Source organism: Neolamprologus multifasciatus, chromosome 13 (assembly GCF_963576455.1).
Source record: "Neolamprologus multifasciatus chromosome 13, fNeoMul1.2, whole genome shotgun sequence".
Taxonomy (NCBI): domain Eukaryota; kingdom Metazoa; phylum Chordata; class Actinopteri; order Cichliformes; family Cichlidae; genus Neolamprologus; species Neolamprologus multifasciatus.
The window spans coordinates 13973163-13997007 of record NC_140451.1 but is presented as its reverse complement, the minus strand read 5'-3'; the positions used below and the strand labels follow the sequence as shown (position 1 = coordinate 13997007).

Sequence of the window (23845 nt, the reverse complement as noted above, 5' to 3'; positions counted from 1 at the left end):
CGAGCGAGCGAGATGCGTCTTTGCCTTCAGAAAATACCACGAAATGCCAGCGTCACTGGCACGAATGCAACTGTAGCAACAAACCTATGTTTGATTCCCAAACTACTCGCTTTGACATCAGAGTATGCACATTTTGTAGAAACGATATGCGCGCTGCACTTGAAATCTAAACCAGATGTAGTAAATGGAATAAGATCCTCTGACCCGGGAGTGCTCATAAATAAATCAACTATGAGAGAATGAAGGGCGGGAGGGAGAGCATTTGCTCAACTGGTGTCAGGCACACCTCTGTGACTCTCCAAAAAAGCAAAATGAATGTGTAACAGTCACTGATAATCTGATACTGTCTGTGCAGTTCTATCCAGATGGATATCTCCTCAAAATCTCCAAGCACGCACAGTCCTTTGTCGCTGTAGCAAAAGAAGGGCGCTGATTTCACTATTCTCTGGCATTCCTAGGCGAGTCGAGCGGAGAGGGAAAAACTACCATCAAGCAATTTGTAAAAGCCAGACCAGTGGCGTCATTGGCTGCTGCTGTATATACTGTGCGTAATACCACGATTCTTCTGCCTCATTTATTCACAGCTCATTCTCAAGTTGCTCTGTGGCTCCCGAACACTGAAGTCAAACCAAACCTATTCGTTCAAGACTGGTCTTCACAACATCATGCGTGTTTGTTCGATTTATGTTAGTCTCGCACACGGATTAGGAGGTTTTGTGCGAGACGTATCACAGACAAAAACATTGTTCTCCACTCGTCGCTGGACTGATGGTATTGTGAAAAAGAAGGTACTGTACTCCCCCTACACTACCTCTGTAGAACACTGTCTCCAATTTTACGCTGGAAAGGAATCCTCCCCTCCTTAACAGATGTTGCCGGAGAGTGTTTTCTACTCGCAACATAGTGTGTAGCGCAGATGTTGCCGGAGGAACGTATGTTTCGGTGTACTTTATCGGGCAGAGCACGTCCAGCTAATCTCCGTTTACATTGGCCTTTACTCTTGAAGATACCCAAGAGTTCCCGTTGTGTCGGCTGTGCGTCATCCATGCCTGATTAGACTTGTAGTCTGACGTCGCCGAGCACCATTCAAGCAAAATACCTCACACAATGGTGAAAGTCTAAAATGATTTTTAACGCATCCGAGATGACGAAAACCACTTTTTCTTTCTTATATAGAGGTGGATCAACAAGTTGCCTCCGGTGCGTAATTTCCATCTGAGCAGGTCTGGAGCGTAATCCGCGACACACGTGATCGACAAATCACTCCAGCTGCAAATATTTCTCATTTGTCAAGAGAAATAAACCCCGGACGGACGTGGAGGCGCATCTTGTGTGATTACGGCGGGAATCAAGAGCTGACGGGCCTCTTGTTTCGCTGCGTCTCCAGATGCTCGACTGGCCGCCACATGGTAACTTTGCGCACACAGCACGCTGCAAAGGGCACATATAGAGAAGGAATCTGAATGAACGGGACTGAGATTTATTCGCATTTCTCTTATCGCCACCCCCAGACTGTTGTATGTGTATTATACCCTGCCGGTTGAAGGTGTCTCACGTTGTCAGCAGATATCAATTCGGCGGTGGATATATCAATCACCCGAACAGTGAGCAGCAAATGTCGAAGAAACGGAAAAGTCCTGATGACCAGGACTTTGAGGACTATCCGCCTGCAGGAACCAGCGACCAAGGTAGGAGTGATGGTCACAAATGAGAGTGTGAAAGTTGAACTGTTGTCAGAGTGCAGCTATGTGAGCTCCTCAGGGATTCGTTGGTGTATTTCTTTATATTCAGATATTCAAACGGATCATTACAAATAGTTTATTGTAGGCAAAAAGGCATCGAGACCTGCTGATACTCTGAGGATGCACAGCTGCTGTAGCTGCCGTGCTAGCGCTACAGAGGCTGTGCAGTGGGATGGCCATGATGCCATGCACTTAAATCAGTATCTTTATCCCTAAAAACAATGTGCGTGTCCACAGATTACTTTTTATAATCTCTTATCAATCCCGGGTGGGTTTTTGTGAGATATTAGGTTTTGCAGGAGGGACCTTAATTCTTAGGAAAATATAGGAAATGCCAACTTTGGTATCAGAGTCTGTGTGAACTCTGACTGGCTGGTGGCTTGGAAATAAACACTCAAGCAAAGAAAGAGCAGTTGCTTAAGAAAATGGATTATACGCCGGTAAACTATAATGCTGAGCCAATTTATTTTCAGAGTTCAGATCATGTCTAAATCTTCTATCAGCGTGGTGTAGATGCAGAGTCCTTGTGTGCTAATGGGCCTCGCCATATACCCTGGGAAAACGAGAGTAAGCTGCTGTTAAATATTGTGGATCCAAATGACATGACGTATTTTGCTTGATACTCAGAGGGGACATTTCCACTGATAAATCCAAAAGAATACAAAAAACAGAGAAGTTTCAGCTCTTTTTTTTTGTTATCTCCATTATTAGCATCAGTATTATTTTTCCCTTTTTAGTCGTTCTGATTCGCCTTGTGGTCTGTTTTAAGTGTCTTTGAGTAATTTTGCACTTCTTTATAGTAATTTAATTTAATCAATTTTCAATATTTTGACTTAACGTCATAATAATGTTCCTGGGCATGTACCCAGAAGGCCTCTACTGTTCAACTTAAGCCATGAACTTTGGAGAGTGTTGAGCTAATGGATAATCAGGGAAGGACATTGACCAGATTTTCCCTTTTCCCACATGTAACATGAGATAGTTCACTTCAAACACATTATCACTACTGGAAATACTCCCTTTGGTTTAGGCGTGGAAGCTGCATAAAAAGGGCATGCAGGAAACACAGTGTGAATTCACCAGACAGTGACCTCTGCTTTATACACATTACCTCTGCTTTCCATCACACTGACATTTTTTTTAGGAAGCTGGTTGGCTGAAGGTGAATTAAGGTCTGATCTAACATTCCTATTCTTACTTATGCCTCCATCAGGTAATACCTAAAAAAATCAGGGCTGCAGTGCATGTGTGAAAACACCATCATTCTTACTTTCTTCAGGTTGCCTGACATTGATCGACCCAAACAAATAACTTTCATTTTAGCTGGTTAGCAACTGTGTCTGGTAATTCTGGTAAATGCTCCTTCTCTATAAGTGGTTACTTGTACGGCTGAGATCCACGCTGGTTATAAGCCATATACAATTAATCCATACCTAGCAGATACCTGGCCGACTTAATGGTCTATCAATAATGTTAAAAAGCCAACTACTTTTTGACCACGCCTTTGGCTCCTCCCAGCCCCAGAGTCTTAACCCACTTTGTAAACATGTGGTCCGTGACGACTGTCAAACAAAAACCAGTTCTAAGTAAAATCAGCCCCATTGTTATGGTTTGCTTTCCTTAAAGTGTCTATGATATCATGCAACTGCTGTCAGTCTGACATTACTGCCTGGGAAGTAAACCCAGAGTTTGCATATTAATGATTTACATGGCCAAATAGAGTACAGCTGAATTCTATTGTGTCCCCAGTTATTTGAAAACACTGGTTTCCGTTCATCGTTCAGTTCAATATTCAAGCATCCCCCCCTATCAAGAGGTGGCTTTTAAAGTGTCTCATTCCTCAGCGTGGCTGCTATTATGCTGGCAAAAACATAAAAAGAAGTTATGAGTTCAAGGCCAAGAACACCATCACCTTCAAGCTGATAGTCATGCCTGCTTGCATGAATAGGGCTGCAGGAATGAAAATATTTTGCACAAGGACTAGACTTGTGTGGTGTTTCCTTTGCATACTACTTGTCAAGTTAAAAATGATTAATCATATAATCATTAAGCTGTTTTTGTCACATACACAAGCACGAATTCCTCTCTGTGGTTTACCTTTTAAATCACATTTATTGTACGCCTGAAACATATTGAGTTTTGTGCCACGTAACGCCTTTGAAATACAACCCTTAAAAGTATCAGTTAAAAAAACAACACATATTTTCACTTCATATGTATGGCCATGCTTGTGTTGCATCTCAGTTTTTCAAATGCGCTGAAAGAAAAACTACAACTTGAAATTTCATCAAGACACCTTGCCGCAAAACAGCGTACAGTGCACAGTTTTCATGAGTAATATTTCTCAGAAAGTAGTTACAATAAAAAAAAAAATTAAAAGCAGTGAAGTCTGTGAATTATTACAAGAGCGATATTATCTCTTAAAAGTAACGAAAGACTGGGCACAACAATAAAAATGCATTTACACCCACTGCAGTAGGGTATGATGAGTAAACCAATGCTTCTTGGCATCCACATACAAATGTACTGCAGGACTTAGCATAAATGCAAGCAGATCACATCTTCAGATTTCAGGCTTGGCTCTGAATCTCGTTGGTCTCGTGCCCAAATGAGAATTTCCCTTGGCTAATACGGAAGGAGACCCTGGCGCTTCCTTCCCCAACTGTGCCTGGCATCTGTCACTACTTAGGGGGTGGACACACAGTGAACCCCACCCACTCAAGATCTCGCCATTCTGGATGCTTTGAGGCAGGTTTGATACACTATGATACACAAATGCAGACACACTGTTTAAGCAAATCTACATTTTAAAACAAATGCACGCAGTACTTCAGCACAAAAAAAGTTTTGGTTTGTTCAAACTAAATGGTTGCTATTACAATAAGCAGACAACAGAACCACATAACTAGCACTGGTCAGTGTGTGCTGCTCCTGTCGGTGCTCCATTCACTGTCGCCTCTGAGTGCTCGAGCTTGCGTTTTCTCATGGAGATCGTTTTTGTTCACTCTGCGAGCCACAGTGGGACCAAGAGAGGAGGTGTAGAAACAGGGGTACTGAAATTCATATCAGGACCACAAAGCATTTTTTTTGTCTTGCCTCTCGGTGTACAGCTTAGACCTGTCAACTGCCCTCTGCAGCCCCCCCACCCAACCACCGACAACCACCGTCGCAACTGGTTAAAAGCCTTTATCTGTACAAAACAACAGCTCTTACAGTTACAGGGTGATGCCAGTAAAACCTTTGCTACAAAGTTAATGAATGTGTTGCTTTGATCCTGTGATTTCCTTTTCCTACCATGCTTTGATTAAGTCGAAATAAGAAAAAAAAAGGCAAATGAGGAAACAGAAAAAAAAAGAAAGAAAGAAAGGATATGAGATAATCTATATCCTTTCTTTCCACTGGATATCTAATTTCATACACCATTACCGGGAGCAGTGGAATATAAAAACAACATTTTCATATTAAGATGTAAAGTGTCAAACAGTTGTCCATTTGATAATCTAGCACACAAAAAATAGTCTCGGTCTTTTTCATTCATGTATCTTACCAACAAACGGAGACTGACTCAGTATTCAATCATTTTAAATTTTGTTTTCCTTGAATCCTAATGGTAACGTCACACTAGGGAAAACAGTGGCTGGAGACTATGGCACAACCAAAATTAGTGCAACAGTGTGTAATGAACTTGGAATCTGGTTACTTCCCAGATAGGAACCAGGTTTGCAACCACTTGCAGTCAGTCTGCTATCAGTTTGCAATCAAATGGGGTCAAGTTGGCAATTACATGTATTCTGTTTTAATAATTCGGGGATTAAGTGTGATAAATCTGTGGAAATCTGTTGCTTTACACACACACAGACATATACAATTAACTACTTGCATTCAGAGTCCAGTGAAAACAGAAAAGCAACGAGACTTGCTCGTACTCCGTAAAATTAAACACCATATAAATTAGATGCCGGTTACTTGCAAACCTTCTCCAATATGTTTGACAGTGAATACTATCTGTTCAAATGTGTGTGTGATTGTTTGGAGAGAGGCTGTCTCCCATAAAGTGACCTGTGCAATTACCTTGCAATCACAGGTGGTTGAGTTTGTTGCACATTTTGGCCAAAATAAATATTTTCTGATATCAGTCGATTTGTTATAAATAAGAACATTATATACACTAGTAAAGGTCCACATGTTTGGCCTGTTCATGCTGATGGGCATTAAATTAATATGACATGATTCTTTTATAAAATGCTGTATATGCATGGGACATTTTAGCCCATTGCTGGATGGTTTCCAGGTAAAATGATGAAGTTATGATTTATTATGTATAATTAAGCTTTTGTTGATATAAATGAGATGTTATATCCGTGAAATAAAAAATATTTAATTTTTTCATTAGCTGTTACAAATGTGTAAAAGCCACGAAAAAAAACCGATTTTAGCCACATTTTAGGCCATTGCTAGGTGGTTGGCAGGTAAACCGATGGCATAAAATATCATGAATGATTATGGTTTTATGGTTTTAAATGAAATTAAATAAAATTAAAATGAAACAATGTTTTTATAAGGTATTACAAGGGTCATTTTAGCTTGTTGCCAGGTTGTTGCTAGGCAATGTGACAACATCTGATATAGATAAGAACCTTCAGGTACATAAGATGTACCCTTGAGCCATGTTTGGATGACCGTCAAAGAAACAAACAAATACATAGATATTTGTGTGCTATAGTGAGATGATGAACACGAGATGTTTCTCCCAAGTTTAAGCAACCCACATCACGAACTTCATTCCAATAATTTTAAGCAGACTTTTTTCATGGAAGTTTACATGTTAGATGAGAGGATAATATTTTAAATGTGTCATTGGCAATTAAAGAAAGTGCTTGCCATATATTATCTATGATGTAGCAATGACGTTGCTGCCACTTCAATAACAATATGTCATGAAGAACAAAATGGCCTCCAGTCACAGGAGGAAAAAGACCCTGATCTTATGAAACAAGTGCAGACGAGGCCACTTGGAATCTCAGTCTTTTTCTCCCTTTCTTTTGTTAATTTAGCATGCTAAGTGAGTAGCTTGATAGATTTGTTTGTTTGAGGTTTGTGGATTAGATGTAAGGATGGTTGGGTGTCTCTACCTTGGCTTTGTGCTAGCGATGCTGTTTGTGCTGTAAGACAGGAAGTGCAGCAGAGGTTGCTATTTGTGTTCTCCTCTTAAGATAAAGTTGTGCAGCAGCTCACAGCATCACTCTGATGACTCCGCTGCAGACGGTTTAGAACAAGAACAGCTAGTGTAAGAACACCTCCTGGTGGTGTAAATGTGTATTGCAGCTTGCAACGGCAAACATTTACACAAGAAAATAATCCTAACTGTCTTAAGTGCTTTACATTGCAACTTTGCAATGAAAGTTGTTGTTTTTTTGTTTTGTTTTTTTGCAGTTATGTGCTTTGCTCTCTCTTTAATTTAATAATTGTTGCTTGCTTTTATCGGTGTCCTCTGATAAGCGAACACTAGGTGGGGCTAATGTATAAAGATGAGATGCATGGAGATGAATCACACAAATCCACCACGGAGAAGACAAAAACTAATTCTGGTTTTAAAAAATTCTTTCACTATTATTGTTGTTATTTTTGTTTCTGCTGCTGTTTGCAAACTTGGTAATGAATACAAAAAAAATCCTGAAAATAGCAGATTTGCACAACTTTTCTTTTGAAAGGAAGTTTCCAAATCACAGTTTATGTGGACTGGCAGAAGGGGAAAAAATTAGTCTTATTGAGTGAAATCACTGTGTAACATTACACCCACGTTAAAAGTCAAAGCAAATAATTTCAAACAAAGAAGAAATGAAAATAATAATTTAAACTCCTGACATCTTGCAAGTACTAGTAAAATAAAATTTAGTGAATAAGTGACAAGCTTAGTGTGTGTGTGTGTGTGTGTGCGTGTGTGTGTGTAGGTGTGTGTGTGTGTGTGTGTGTGTGTGTGTGTGTGTAAGCATGTTTAGTTCATTAATGAATGTGTTATCAGTAAACAGGCAGACTTGATGTCTGGCTGCTTTGCCGTCTTGGCCTGTTCTGATGTCTGCTGTGCAGCGAGATCTCCAGCCCCCTACGTCAGCACCCATATTTCTCACGTATGATTCATAGTGACTCTGTTTGGGTTGTGATGAGGAACGCAGGCAGCCAGCTACTGCTCATTCACCCCCACCCACCTATTCAGTCACTACTGAAATTCTTCCATTTCTTTTATTTTTTTTAATGTGTCTTCTTTGCTTTTTGTTGTTGTTCTTGTTGTCTGAGACATCGAATTAATTTATATCAAGTAAACAAAACCAGCCACACTTCACCGACTCTGTTTCATTAAAATCATAGTATTTTTACATCATATTTTGTAAATGCTTCTTGTTAGGTTTAACATAATGTCTCCTTGGTGTGTCTGCGTGTAATGCTTACACAAAGAGCAGACGGCGCCTCACTGTACACACACCGTATACTGTCGCAAGAACACACACTGACAGGCTGTAAGTAATGATCTGTGTGTGTGTGTGTGTGTGTGTGTGTGTGTGTGTGTGTTTTAAAAGGGCCTCCTTTTGGTCAGGTCATTGTTACGATGTCAGGATGTTAGTGTATGTGTGTTCAAGTAGAGTGGTAGCATTGTATAACACTAAGAATTTGCCTTTTGTAATGCCAGTAGTAACTTATCACTGTGTTTGTGTTTGTGTGTGAGTGTGAGGTACAGAGCAGAGTGGTGCTGTGATGGCGGGCTGATGAGGTCATGGCTAATGTCTCCTGCTTGCGTCATTGCCTATAGGATGTGGCTTTTTGCCAGCAGAGCTGCAGCTGCTGTTCTGGTTGCTGTAACAGTGCAAGGGGGGGGGGAATGGATTATGTTTTCTCCCTCATATTGAACATTTATGATTAAAAAGACAACTGTGTGCCAGTTTATTAAGCTGAAACAATAAATTGAATATTTTTAACTAATTGGGCAATAATCGCAGGTGTGTTTTCCATAGCTTGCATAGGATCCCATCTGTCCTCCTGTGCACATCCGAAGACCCACATTTGACCTGTTTTGTCCGCAGTATTGCAAGATTGCACAGTGAAGCATTTTGCATGGAAAATGAGCGCTGTCTGTTTTTATTTTTTTTCCCCTTGCTTCCCCCTCCTCCTCCACAGACTCCTGACCACATGCTCATCATCGTAGTTATCCTCCAGAATTATGGTTGTGATAATCTAGGTCAGAAGTGGCGCAACAACAGAAACACTGCCCGCTAATCTAAATAAGCAGAATTTGCATGAGTGAGATATGCATGAATGAATGAGTGTGTGTCTGTGGCACTATCACAGATGAGGGTGCTGATGGGGTGGAAGGAAATGTGTGTGTGCATTTTTGAAAAAAAAAAACTGTTTAACAGTTTGTAAAACACTCCTACATGGTATTTAATGGCATCATAATAGCATATTTTGCCTCACTGCTGTCTCAGCAATTCATCCTTTTTAGTTCTGGAGCAGCTATCAGGCTGTATACTGCATATATAAATATGAGCTGAGTGCTGAACAGCCTTGAACAGCAAAGACAAACGCATTATGAGAAAATATAAAATCTTCTTCTGTCAGCATTTCTATTTCATCTATTGCCTGAATCCAAAGGAAAATCTTTTACTGTGAGCTACACTTTGTAGTGAAAAAAACACACCCCTGCTGGGTAGCTACTCTGAATGTCATTGAACGGTGCAGGATATGTGTGTGTGATACACATAAATTTCATTTTATAGCACGGATGCGTGCACATGTGTGTGTCGAACACTGAAGCAGGCATAATTTGTGCCAGCTCTGTGACGTAGAGGACATGAGGCCCAGGCGAGTGCTGTGAGTGGCAGTAACAGCATCTCCTGCTTGAGCCTGCCCCGTCTCTGACTTCATTGGCTCCAGCTCTGACGCAAATACCCCCCTCAGCCCCCACCCCTCCTTCAACCCACCACCCCTGCACACTTCTTTCATCACGTTTTTTTCACCCATTTAATTTTTTTTTCTTTTTTTGATTTATGTGCCTTCTGCAGTTCTCTCCACTGCAGCGCTCGACATCACATATCTGCTCCACCTGCCCAATTCCGAGCGCCTCGAACATGCAATCTGTTTTTCCCAGACGAACTCGTGCAAGCCTTATCGATATTTATTTTTTGGGCAAATTGTCTTATATTAACCTTTTTTTTTTTTTTTTTTTTTTTTTTACAAATTAATTATGCAGTGTGAGGCCTGGATCACAGTGTGCTACTGAGAGCATAGGAGGTGTTATATGGTAACATTAAATTTGTCAGCATGAGGCACGGCAGCAGAAACAAGCTTCCACTGTTAGAGTCTGCTATAAGACTGTTGAAATGTCCAGTGGAATATGTTCATTATGTATCCACATCATTGCATTTTATCCATCAAGTACACAGTGTAAGTCAAGCTTTAAATAAACAAAAGACTGGAGAAAGATTCAACATACTTGCTGCATTTTTGCAAGTCTTTTGTTCATTTGGCAAAAAAAAAAAAATGTCTGAATTATGGTTCCTTCTGCTAATGAAAACATAAAGTTTAAAAAATAATAATTTTAGCAAATTAAATCAAGACTCAAAGGTTCTAAAATTGTAAAGGGAGAAGAGATGGTGAAAAAGTGGCACACTGCACTCATCTCTTTAATGTGTCAATTATTAAGACATCGCAAGTTTGGTCTTAAGAATTTCTTTACTGAATTAATAAGGAATGAGCAGAGCAGTAATGCTGCGTGGCCAGTTACAGCAAATTTGTACATTTCAGAGGTCTGCCCCACATCGTCTGTGACGTTCTGAATTTAGGCAGAGGAATTCTGGCACTGCTCTGAATTTAGAAATACTTCATTTTGCAGTCTGCTGCTCGGACTGCTGCCTTACAAACCAGCATCTCTAATGTCTCAATGCTTTTTTTTAACTGTCTACACTGGTTGTATCGATGCACGAGAATACTCATCAGCTTCCAGGGGAGCCTGACCTCTGGCCTACATGTAGATAAGGAAATCATATAAACTATAACAATGCTCTTTTTTTTCTTTTCTTGGTATTTTGTTTGTGTTTTCCAGCACTGACTATTGATTTTCTTGGATGTGATAAGAATGTACTCTCTGGTTTCCACATGGCAAAATGTGAAAAAAAAACTGCACAGTTTAGCTAAAATTGTATAAAAAGAGAAAACATGGCAAATGGTTAAATATTTGCCTCAGTTGTCTCTTCTAAATATATTTCGCAGTGTTCCTATTTTTGCTTTGACCTGCTTGCTAAAAAGGATTCACAGAACTTTGTGTGTAATTACAAACTACTGCTGACATTTTAGGTGCACTCATGTTATGTTAACCTCTGTGGTGGTTTAGATTTGACTGCATTCCCAGTCTGTATAAACCCTCGTTGATTGTCTAACTGCTTATCTTTTCTACTGCATTCCCGGATCTTGGCATTTATTTCAGTGATTGCAATGTTATGCTAATAACAACATTGTAATGTTAATAACAATAACTAAAGCTACAAAGCTGCAGGGATGCCAGGAGTGACAGTCAGATCACATGGTGTGTTGATCCAATGATCTGATTTATAAACAAAAATCTTTTAGGCTGGGTATGCGGGCTTGTGATCAGCTGCTTTGGTCTATAAATTTGATTTAGTAAAACTGGGTTCAAGAAAAAAGAAAGAAAAAATGATTTTACTACTGATGTATTGCAACTGTTGTTGTTTGCAAGAGCTGGAGTGATTGGGTATTGACCAGATAACTGTTCAATTTGAGAAGTCACAATATGCAAATGAGTGTCTGCATACAAAAAATTGATTTTATCCCTTGAGTGAGTTGAAAAAGCAGATGACTAAGAAAATCGGACAAGAGAATTCCTCACAAAGGAGATTGGTTGCGACAGTTCAGACAGGAAAGTTCACCGTGCTGCAGGTGACACTTAGATGTCAGCGTATTTGGAAGAAAGGGCCTCACTGAAGCACTATGGCACGCCCACACTGAAATGGAGTTTTCAGTTAATCAATTCAGTTGCATAGTTTTATTATTCTTTAAATTTAAAACACCTTTGGCATGTAGAGAGTAACCAAAAGAGAATGCAACTGAATGCTTTAAAGGAAAGAACGGGACTGTATTTAATCAGCACCACACAAAATGAAGACTGGAGCATCATCCTTCTTAGCTTCCTGTGGACATATATTTAAAAACAGTGATTCCATAAAAGGCATCTTTCACCACTTCTTCCTCTTTGCTGCTGACAAGACAGTACTTTTCCTCTTTGGGAGGGACTTGCAAGGAGCTTAAGAGCCAAGTTTTATAAGTGGACACTTGTGGACACAACATGTAATTACTGCTGTCCTTTCTACACTAATACAACGACGCTGACAGAGAAATCTGCCTGCCTTTAATGGTTCCAGTGCAATTTCCTGTCAATATGATCTCCACATGGGCAGGATCCTTCCAACATACAGATGAGATATCACATGCAGGCAGCCTGTACTTGCTGTATTCACTTTCTGCTCTAATCTTTAAAGATCATTTACTTTATTTAATTCTAAATGCCCAAGTCAGATCCATGTGGCAGTTTTCACAGAACTCATACGTGCTTGCAGCTAGATGGGCAAATTATGAAAGTGTTAGTATGGGAACCCGCTGCTTAGTCTGCTGACAACAGGTGTGTTTTCCAGGATTTTAATGTATTCAGCAGATGCTTGTCCATCAGTGTTTATTATTTTTTTAAAAATCAGATAAAAAGGTTAAACTTTTGTCAGACAGTAGTTAGTGGTGGGTCACCACCGCAGGTAGCCCAGCATGCTTGATGTGGCAGATTTTTTTTTTAATTACACAAAATGCAACCACAATGGGATTTATGTCCCCTGGTGATCTGGAGATCTTGTACTTGTTACACAAATGTGTAAACCACTGCACTGTGAAGCCACTCACCTGTGACCGGCCAGTAGATCAGCAGAGTGCAAAAGTCTGTTCCTTCCCTACACATCACCACCCATGTGGATGTGGATAGATATATATATACTATTTACACTAGTTTCACACTTGATATACATGTAGTCAGGCTAAGTGAGGAATAATTAACTGACATGTAATGCTTTGAAAAGCGTTCCCACTACTATACCCATTCCTTTTTGTATTCTCTATTGTGGATCGTGGTTGCCATTTTTCTTGAGGAAAAGAAAAAGTGACAATGGGCTGATTTCTGACAAGCTACAAGCTAAACAATGCGCATCTAAAAAATAACAAACACTTTTCATTTTTTATTGTTTAGTGGATGCTATTGTGGGAGATAAAGGCCTTTATTGTTAATCTAAATCTATAGTGCCGTAACCATACTGGTAATTTTATATATTGAATGTGGTCTATTGCTGTTATTTTACCATAAAGTTGAACAAGAATTTGTTAAGGTTTTCAGTGTATCGTAGCGTATTTTCTTCATATGCACAGAATCCTTTTACTTTCTTTAAAGGCAAAACATAACTAAGATCACAAGCAACACAAACTTGTATTTGCACACACGCTGACATTAACTACGCCTATGAGAGTCTCAGAAAAACTGAAGGAGAGGTTAGAATAAGAGGGAACAATGAGATTAATGGCCTCGATGTCCTAATGATGCCTTAGGAAAAGAAAAAAACAGAACCGAGTTTCAGAACATTGAGCGATAAACAAAGATGTCATCTTTTCTCTTGGGACAGTGAGGATGTCTGAGCGAGCAACAAACCTTTCCTCTGGGTACGTGTAATATACTGCTATCTGACAGCAGTTATTCATAAATGGCAATGATTAAGACGACAGAGGGCGGGTAATGATGTGCTGTGATTTGTATTTTCATTAACCTAAATTATGCACATCTCACACTTGTCCTAATGGATCACCGTGCCATGATGTCCACTGACGTCACATTTGAGATGAGCCGCATTGCAGTCGCATGCAAATTTGTGCATGCCAGGCTTTGTGTAAACGTGGAGCTTTTATTTCTGTTATTGCATTTTCCAGCAAATAAGAGCAAACGGAGGCAGTTATATGCTCTTTGGTTGTTGAACTAGTTGCAAGCCAAGCTGTGAAGATGTGCATAACTCCCTCAGCCCCCCAGGGACCCTGTATTTTCATGGGCCTGCCTCTGACGTCAATGCTCCGGCTGTCCTGTGGATTGTCAGAACAGACTATTCAGTCGGGGGGAGGGGACTGGAAGTCTCTGTGGTGTGTGCCTGCCGCATGTGATGATGATGATGATGATGATGATGATGTGTGTGTGTGTGTGTGTGTGTGTGTGTGTGTGTGTGTGTGTGTGTGTGTGCAGTGTGTAGATCTAAGTATGTTCCTGCCTGTGTACATGTGCTCGTGTTTGCATGCGTTTGCATGTGATCTGTAAATGTTTCACTTAAATCTCGTGTGTGTGTGTGTGTGCAGTGGGGAAAAAAGCTTGTACAGGGCCTTGAATTAGAAATGTGCTTTAAGTGGATGAGGTCTATAATGTGGGTGTAGGGGTGTAAGGTTGTGTGTGAACGAGAACACACACGCACACACGCCTGACGATGTGCTGCTCTTATGCTGGGAGACAGGCCGAAGTCATCAAGAGGATGTTTGCTAAAAACAGCCGAGAGGGGAGAACAGTTGAGCATGGCTGTGGACCACTCACTCACCCTTCAGTCAGCTGTTGATCCCCCCCCCCCCCCCAGGATGACAATAGTAAAGCCAGTCTTATATTATGCGTGTGACACACACGTCTCATATTAGGACAGATCAGATTTCAACCTCTTTCATCATCACCTTTCAGATTTCCTCTTTTTTTGTTCTTTTGTTTTTTTTGTTTTACACACATGTTATCCATTCACACGAGCTTTTGGGATTTGGTGGTTGCAGGACAGGAGATGTTGACAGTGAGAAAATGTGCACTCACTGTTCAGAATGATAGACATCAAGAAAGAGAGAAAGCTCACTGATGTTTTGTGTGTTCTTCTGTGTTCTTCACCACAACAAAAAAACAAACAAGAAAAAAAAATCTTGATCAGTCTCTCTACCTCCTTAATTTTCTTTCTTTCTTTCTCTTTTTTTTTACATGCTCTCCAGACTAACACTATGTTGTAACTCAACTACATCGCTTCAATTTCAGGTACATTCGTTCTTGTTTCCACCAATTTCAGCTGACTTTACATGACTATCTATTGAATGGGAATAAATAGACACCAACTATTTGGCAGGTGCAAAAATAGTGACTAAATGCTGACTAATATTTCAGAAATTACAATTTTGCATAGATAATATCTTGTTAATATGACAGTATATGACTACACTGGTAGAAGAAAGAAAAGAATTTAAACATACAATGTTATACTTATAATCACTAAATTGCAGTTTATATAAAATAAAATTCATAAACAAATTAAATGTTTTAGTTAAAGGTATAAAATCATAATGGGTACTTCATGTTTCTTTTAATATTCCTCTAATAAATAATAAGGTAAATAGTACATTTTTAATTGTAATACCTATATAGTATTACTTAAGCACTAATACAGGATTTTTAAACATGGTGTTGCTAAGAGTAAAGGATATTAATAAATGAATTCCTCCATTACACAGAAGTTATCAGGAATTATGTATTAAAATGTGCTAACACCAACGTAGAAGCTGTACAGGTACACGCGATGCTACAATATTACTGTAGTTGTAGATTAATGGGTGTACTTTTCTAGTTTTTACTTAACCACGACAAATCTGAGGTGGCACAACCAACCATGTGTCCCTAATGAAATACAGATTACCTTAAATACTTAAAACAGTAAAAAGAAACATCTGATAGCTCAAGATTTTTTCCCCCAGATCTTTCTGTGTCTTTTGGGTCTTTCTCAAACTTTGAGAATTCTAACAGTTTTTAATCATATGCAAAAAAAAATACATCTTTCTTTAAGACAACTTACCTTTGAGCTCCTGCCTTTAGCTATTTTTTAAAGGCTGTGGTTTAGGTGTATTTCATTCCGAGAGAACTAATCTTAATCCAGGTAAAATATCAGTTTGCTTTGACGGGTCAAGCTGGTCGGTTACTTCCTGTTATGCAATAGTTCATCACATGTGAAAACGGTTTCTCCGCCACTTTGGAGAGCTGCGGATCAGAAGGGTTCACTGCTGGGTCACTGCTGCATCCTTTGTGATTTACTGCGAGTAAATCTGTAACCATCACACAAAAGCTCATAAACCCTCCAGTCATGAACTTCACAGTGAACATTTTCAAGTATTTGTTTAATACCTACATTTCTATGTAAGCTTCTTTAAGGCCATAGAGGATGCGCAGAGTTAGCCCTAAAGGAGCTTAAAAAGCTCTTTTAGCTTCCTCTCGTTTGATTTTGTTCATTTGTTTGTTTGCTTGTAACATCCGACACATTTTTGAACATTTCCAGAAAACTTTGATAATGAAAACTCTAAATACAAAAGATTATGCATGGAAACGTGTTCTGTGTGGTCTTCCCTGAGTGAAACAGTATTTTAAATATATTCATGTATTATTAAATAAGATGTTAGCAATGTGTTGAATGTTAATTGTTTCCCTTCATTTTTGTGGATTTTCTTAAATTCCTTAAATAATAATGTTGGATTTGATTTTTTAAATGAAAAAAAAATTCTGCAAAAAGAATTAAAGGCACCGTCAGTTTTCTCATTTTTTCCACATTTGAGGATTTTTGTCATCAGAAGGAGCGTATCGGAACGAACTCATTATGTTATACGTGACCTCTGAATGGACCAGCTGCTTGAGAGTGTAGGAATGCTTGTGATTGATAGAGCAGGTGCTGACGTAACCTGCCACAGCTTGCAAGCTCTCTTTCTCTCTCTCGCTTGATATGATCAGTATGTGACGCTGTGGCCATGAGGGAGTCTGGCACACTTTATGCTGTATCATGTTGCCGAGTCAAAGCTGTTTAGGTGCTCCGAGTGCTGATAGCACAAGAACACATATGCAAAGGTTATAGAGATAGGAGGCTCACTTCATTTGGGAATTGCTCTGGTAACTTCACCGCAACTATTCACACAGGGAGAAAGACAGATTAGCTATTTAAGCATTGTTAATAAACATATAAGCTGTTAAGTGTTGGAATTTTCTGTGCATTTAATATGAATCAGTATATTTGTGGATAGTGTAGTTTATTGATTTAGATTACAGGACCGTTTTGCTTTAACGCAATCCTAAAATTGAGGTTTTGAAGCCATTTTTGCAACAAGGATATTGCTAGAGGACATATAAAGAAGGCAAGAATTGCAAATTAACACGAACAATGGGTGTCCTTAAAGATATCACAGAAAATAATACAGGGAATTCTCTGACTCAATTTTAACACTTGATTTTGATTTAAATGTTCTACTGTTGTAAGTTTGCCAGCATGAACTGAGACAATTATAACATTTAACACTAAAAGGCAAAAATATTTTTCACAGTTCTTATGATGTGTTTGTGTATTAAACTTCCATTGCTCTTTTTTTCCCTCTCTCTCTCTCTCTCTCGTCATCAGATGAGATGAAAAACGCTCATCTGGTTAAACTGAATTTGACGTTAATTTGATTACTTTTAATCCTGTTATTTGGTTTTGGTCATTATAGTTACAAGATTATATCTCTACTCAAAGGCTGTAGTGAACAGGTCTAAATATTTCTGTGTGACTGCAGATGTGCGATCTTTGCAGATATTTGCAGTTGGACCTTTCCTAAAGGAATGTACTACATTGATTTATTTCACTGTTCCAGTTGAAGGCAATATTTACAATTATAATTTATGTAAATGTACAACAGAGATAGACTGGAGAAATAAATCAGTTGAATACAAGCCTTTATTAAATGCAAGACTGTGCGGATATTTGAAGTCAGGAACCAAAGTATGAACAGTGATCCACACAAAAACTGTAAAACCTTGTGTAAAACCTTAAAGTGAGATAAGGCACGAATTAGACCTTGGAGCAATCAATGTTTAGACTGCACTTCTCTCTCATTCAGGCAAAAAACGATTTGATTTGTGTGCAACTTTTCAGTAAGTTGAATAAAAGTCTTGACTGATGCACCAGGAGGAAAGTCTGTCCTGAAATGATTTTTTCGTTTTTAAAATAAACACACTGTCTGCTTTTTACTCATTCAGGCTGATCTGAACTAAGGCGATTTCTGGACAAAGCCATTCATAAATTTGGTTTGGTAACACCCAAAGTAATTTCCTTGTTTTCTCCTTCTACTTCCTTGTTTTTAACTCTCATGGCTAATTAGTTCAGAGTCCTAAAGACTAAGGGCCGGAAAGGATTCATTGCCTTGCTAAAGGGCACGTTGGCAAGACACTTCGGACTGCGTAAATCCGAGTGCTTTAAAAACCATGCTGCATCTTTTCATTCACAGTATTCTAAAGTAAACCCTCTGTTGCTTTGTCCTGCCTGCAGTAATTTCGAGGTTGTCACTGTCTCCTCCTTGACCACTGAATAGTGGATCAGGAAACAGCAGCGTGTCCCTGGAGAGCGCGGGGCATATGGTTCGGCCCCTTTTACGCAGCCAAATTCAGGAAAAAGAACAGCAGTGCCTCCCAAATGTGTCAAATGAGTACAAAAATACCGGAAACAGCTTTATTGACCCTTCAAAATACTACTTTGTAGAGATTTCCTGGATGAATAGTCTTCGGAAGTATTGATGCTCGCTTATTCTTCGTGAACATGCCGCAGACTTGTATTAAAATCTTGAACATTATACATAAAGACATTTTTTCTCCCTAGGCAAATCCTGTAGTTCCTGTCGCTTGCTGTTTTATTTTGAAAATCAAACAGGAAAACTGTGTATGAATTGACAGCATCGCGCTACCGTCTCTCCCCTTGTGTGTGTGTGTGTGTGTGTGTGTGTGTGTGTGTGTGTGTGTGTGTGTGTGTGTGTGTGTGTTTGCCTACTCCCATTTCTCTGTGTCTATGCGTCGACGTCTCTGCTCCCTTCAGTCTGCTGCTGCAGCACATCCACAGCGGAGCCACCACGCTGAGGAGGCGGATCGACTGTAGCTACACCTTGGCCAGCGGTGCTGGGTCATAGCGCCGGTGGAGGAGCGTGGAGGGGGTGGCACCACACTGCTCTCCTTGCCCTTCCTAAATTGCGCACAATCTCAAGCATTGAAGGCATCATCACATCAACGCGTCCTGGAATAGTTTCGGGGTTTGGGGAATTTTTTTTTTTTTTTTTCGCTCAGACGCACCAAGTTGCAGCTGCAGAGGCGCACTTTTCCCCGTGGCACCTCTCTCCTTTTGGTCTCACAATCCGACATGGAAGATGGTCCGACTTCCACAAGCTGTTTCAGAAGGTTTACGGACTGTTTCCTGGGTGCAAGTAGGTATTTTTCCTAATAAAATTTCCAGTGCGTAAAGTAATTTTTACGCAAAAGTAAAACCGCTTTGACCTGACCAAACTGTGCAGTAGATCGCCAAAAAAAGAAAGAAAACACGGGCTAGTTTGGCATCTATTATTTGTTCTGGTGCTGCAGGCGTAGGCTGTGTGATTTGCCCATTTGTCTTCCTAACTTTATGAATGGCAGATGAATTAGATGGGTGGGGACTCCGCTGGAGGGTCAAGCAGAACCGAACTTGGAAAATATCACTTCTGTCTCTGCAGGCACTCTAAATAAAGATTAAGCTGGTCTGTAGAGGGGACAGTCAGCAGTTGTCCGGTAAGACATGGCATCGAAAAAAGCGAAGCCTACAGCATGAGATGAAGCGAAAAAAGAAAGTGCGAGTAGGGCACTAAAATGTGATTTCGGAATAAATATTTTGCAAATTAATTATAAAAATATAAAAACGATTGCTGTTTAAGTTATCGCACGCATGTAGTTAGCATTTATGTAGTCATCGATGGTTTTATACCAGTGCTGTGGTAAATCATTTTCCCATTCTAACATTTATTATCGTTTTCTTTTCACTTGTTTTGGATTTGTTTTAAGTGCGGTGTGATGGTAAACACCAGAGTCAGGTATGCTCACAATTTCATATTACTGTCACTGAAAAAGATGGCAGGATTAGCAAAACAAGGTGTAAGATCAAGATGGGCAGCACGGTGGCACGGTGGTTAGCACTGTTGCCGCACAGCAAGAAGGTCCTGAGTTCAATTCCACCATCCTGGATAGGCTCCAGCGCCCCCCGTGACCCTGAAAAGGATAAGCGGAAGCGGATGGATGGATGGATGGTGTAAGATCAATGAATTGATTCGTTTAATTTTGTTTGCTTTTCTGTCACTACAGTTATCATCCCCTATATTTGTTTCCTTAGCATGTCCATGCGTCTCAGGGCTGAGTTTACATCCTTTGTGCATGCTGTTTTTCAGTCTCTCTCTGCTTATCTTTTAAATTCTACAGTGGGAACTTCTTGTCATTTGTTTCTCTGCTGATTGGGGTTTACACTGTTTGTGTGACCCATGGATAACTTCAGTTTATGCGCCTTCAGGGACTTTCAGTGAAGACCTGTAATAAGAAGTTCGCAGTTTGAAGCCAGGTTGATGCTTGAAGTGTAGACACAGCAGTGAGCATCTGTGGAATGTATTGAGGTACAGTATGTAGGTATCTTGCCCTCATATTCGAGAATTTCAGATTTAACAAAGCTTCTGCCCTTTTTGGATTTACAAAACAACAGCATATGAGGGTGGCTCCGGGTGCAGAGTATCTTAAAGTAATATCTGCCATAGAGCTTGACTGCTCTAATGTGTACTGTATATTATAATTTAATAAACAAGTCATTCTCATAGAAAACAAAACATGAGAAAAAGTTATCAGCCAACCAGTTCTGTGTCCGGCTTAGACGCCCATGGGGGTATATAACTCATTTCTTCAAATAGCCATAGATTAATCTGGGTTTAATCCGGGATTAACTTGATGTTCCGTTTATGTTCTCCCTGCATGTTTTCCTTTCCACTGATGCAGACACATATAATTTCCCAGCTTGTGTTTCTACCACTGTTTACATGAAGCGCTTTCTACAAATATTAGGCATGTGATAGATCATTTTAAATGGCTCCTGCACATTGTATGTTTTTCTGCGGGGAAGAAAAAGTGTTCTTTTGTTCTCTAGAAGCCAATGGTATGTTTGTCCACCTATCATTTGTCATTACTGATATGGTACCTGTTGCTGGACCATCCAGCAAAACCAGTCCGCCCTGACTCAGTTTGTCAAGACAACACGTTGCCTTGTTCACTGCCCTTTGACTCCTATAGTTAGACCTAACAGTTTGTAAGCTGACTTGGAGGAAATCTGCTGTAGTGTGCGCAGATGTGTGTTTCTTTGGCTGCAGATAGCTGTGGTCAGTGCATCAAGGTCAAACTGGGCTAGCACTAATATGATCTCTCAGGCATTTTTTTAAACCCAATTGGCTGTTGACAAATTGCTTAACTTAGTGAAGAAGGATACATTGTCAGGCAGGAAGTGTTCACACCAGACTTTTCCTATTCCACCACATGCCTACTCTCTCACGGTGAGGACTTCTCCCAGCAAAGTTGCTAAATCTATAAATGCATGTAGTGCTTGGTATGACTGGAATATGAACATAGCATTTAAATTTGAATGACTAAATAATTCCAGACTTGGATCGAGCACATGCCAAATAGTTTCTCTTTGTGATTTGTCTTCACTGTTGATTTAAACTCTCTGGAAATTCAAGCCAAAGAAAATTAGCTTGTTATGGCGTTTGAACCCTTTTTTTATAACGCGATTTGTGCAGGGCTGGATCGGTGCCAGGGCACAGTGCACCGCTTGAGCAGTGAAACAGATGACATTCTCCTCAAGGCGTCCATTGACCCCTTGTCATCTTGTCATGGGTTGGTATCTGAGAGGATGGGAAAAGGCCACATGCGTGTAGATTTCTTTACAGCTTGTCTTTGTGTCAAGGCTCATAAAAGAGCACAGCGCTGGAGAAGACGCAAGAATCTGTGGTTCTCATTACCGGGTCCCCACTGGCCCCTCTGTAGAACGGCTGCAGAGTTCAGCATCGACCAGATGTGGAGTGGGGAACATGACCCTTGATTACTGATGTGGCTCTCTGAGGGGGAGTTTTGGGGATTCGGGGGGGCATTGCTAAATCAAACCACTACTTCAGGCAAGATGGTGGGACTAAGAAAGTTACTCCAGCTCATTATGAAACTGTGACACTGCCTCTTGTTCACATTTAGTTATTATTTAAAAAAAAAAAAAGTGAATACACCAGAAAGGTTGTAGTTTCAAACTTGAATGTGAAAGCTGCTCAGCTGCGTATCTGTAACAGTGGTTTGTGGGCTTGCCTGTTATCACTCTGCTAGGCTGTAGATCAAGGGCCCCACGCCTTATCTGCATCTTAATTTGCCATTTATCGCCCCTTTTTTGTCTAATGATCTGGACCATGGTAATGGAAAAAGTGCAAATCACATTTCCATGGAAATCTCCCTCTCTGTCTCTCAGTCGCTTGCATGCTCGTGCAGCCGTTGGGGGCGTGTCTGTGGAGGTGATGGAGCAGCAGTTAAAGTCCACCGTGAAACAGCATTTTCTTTATGTGACACCTTTTCTCTGAATGGTGTATTGATTTAACTTCACTAGTCACCTCACCCTTGGCTGCGGTGAAATTTGCGTGCGTTCACCTGCATAAGTACACACATACACACATACACAGATTCGGCAGCTCAGGCTGAATGAATAAATGAGATGAACAGTGGGAGATGAGTCAAAGTGTTTTCATTCTCAGTGTTCGCTCTTTTTACTTGCTCACTGAATGTCAGTGTTAGATGCTGTGCTCCAGCCCTCCCATAGATAAGATAAGAACCACATGCTCTTCCTACCTCCTGGCAAGGGAGTCCCAGGCGGACCTGCTGACGCACGCATCCAGCAGCCCCCACCCCCCAACCCCCATCCCCTCTTTCCTGCCTCAGCCTCATGTCAGGAAAGTGAAAAGTACTACCTTGGCAGCTTGCCCTTGACTCTCTGCCAGAAGGAGTGCACTTGAAGAGAAGTGGTCTTTTCCCTTTTTCTCTCATGTGCGTTTTTCATCTATGTGTTGGGAAGGAGGAGCATCTTGCTCACTAAACATCAGCATTGCCTCCGCTGCTCAACATCATCTGACCGGGAGTGCTGAAGGCACACAGTTCAGGCACTGTCACACCCAGAGCTTGCTGCTTCATCGTGGGGAAACGAAGATGAGTGATAAGACAGAGTGCAGCTGAATGTTGTTTTTAACAGCTCTGCAAATGATCCTCTGTTCTTTATATGTCAGTTTCTTTATTAAGTTTTTTTTTAAAAAGGAGCGTCTCACAAGATTTGTTTTTAAATCAATCATTCCTATATATTGCACTTTTTAAAAAATATATCTTTATATTTGCATAAAATACAAATAAACCCCAATTCAGTTTTGTTTATATAGTGCCACTTTATATTGAAGGTAAAGATCCTACAATAATAGAAATAAAACCCCAACAACCAGATGACCCCGTGTGAGCAAAGCACTTGGTGATAGCGAAAAGGAAAAACTCCCTTTTAACAGGAAGAAACCCCCTGCAAACACACACTTTTTCCTGTTAAAAGGACAGGCAACCATAGGCAATAACCAGTTGAGGGTGAGGAGAGGGAGACAGGATGTAAGGCACACTGTGGAAGAGAGCCAGTAATAATAACAGTAATAACAGAGTGAAAAAAGGTGATAATAATAATCCAGATGAAACGATTTCACCCGAAAGTAACCACCTTCCTTTGCATAAAATACAGATCAACCCAAATAATAATCAAGAAGAAATAAAAGTAAACATGAGTGATGTCTTAACTGAAAAGCTTTGTTAGATAGATAGATTGACTCATCCTTACCCTCACACCTCAAATTAGCTCTCCTGTTTATGGAAACTTTTTGGAAAAGAAATGAATGAAATGTGGGAAAAAAAAATTAAGATAACCTGTTAATGGTCTTTTCATTTTATCATTATGATTTTATTTGACAGATTAAAAGTTTCGAACCCAAACGCATATTTTAACACATTTTAACGCACAGTAAAAATCATGTACATCGTAGCAAATATTTTTATAGATTCTGAAAAATTGTCATTTTGAGACAATTGAGCAACTCTGATCATTAATGTATTT

General features: G+C 40.0%; 1 protein-coding gene and 1 long non-coding RNA gene across 8 annotated transcripts in view; both read left to right on the top strand.

Annotated features, from left to right (window-relative positions):
- pde10a (phosphodiesterase 10A) overlaps window positions 1–23845 on the top strand; it is a 66160-nt gene continuing 42315 nt past the window's right edge. Inside the window, exons 1-2 of one of the 7 annotated variants that reach the window (XM_085181966.1) lie at window positions 12–788; window positions 1177–1688. In XM_085181966.1, the coding sequence (XP_085038092.1) occupies window positions 1520–1688 (169 nt within the window). In that variant the 5' untranslated portion in view covers window positions 12–788; window positions 1177–1519. Of the gene's footprint in view, window positions 1689–14837; window positions 14881–15211; window positions 19098–23845 lie in introns of those variants that run through there. The other 6 variants (XM_085181971.1, XR_014877455.1, XM_085181965.1 and 3 more) reach the window with 6 other exon arrangements.
- LOC146505208 (uncharacterized) lies at window positions 1695–14103 on the top strand. The gene is made up of 2 exons (XR_014877456.1): window positions 1695–7693; window positions 7742–14103. It is a non-coding gene; the product is annotated as an uncharacterized LOC146505208 (long non-coding RNA).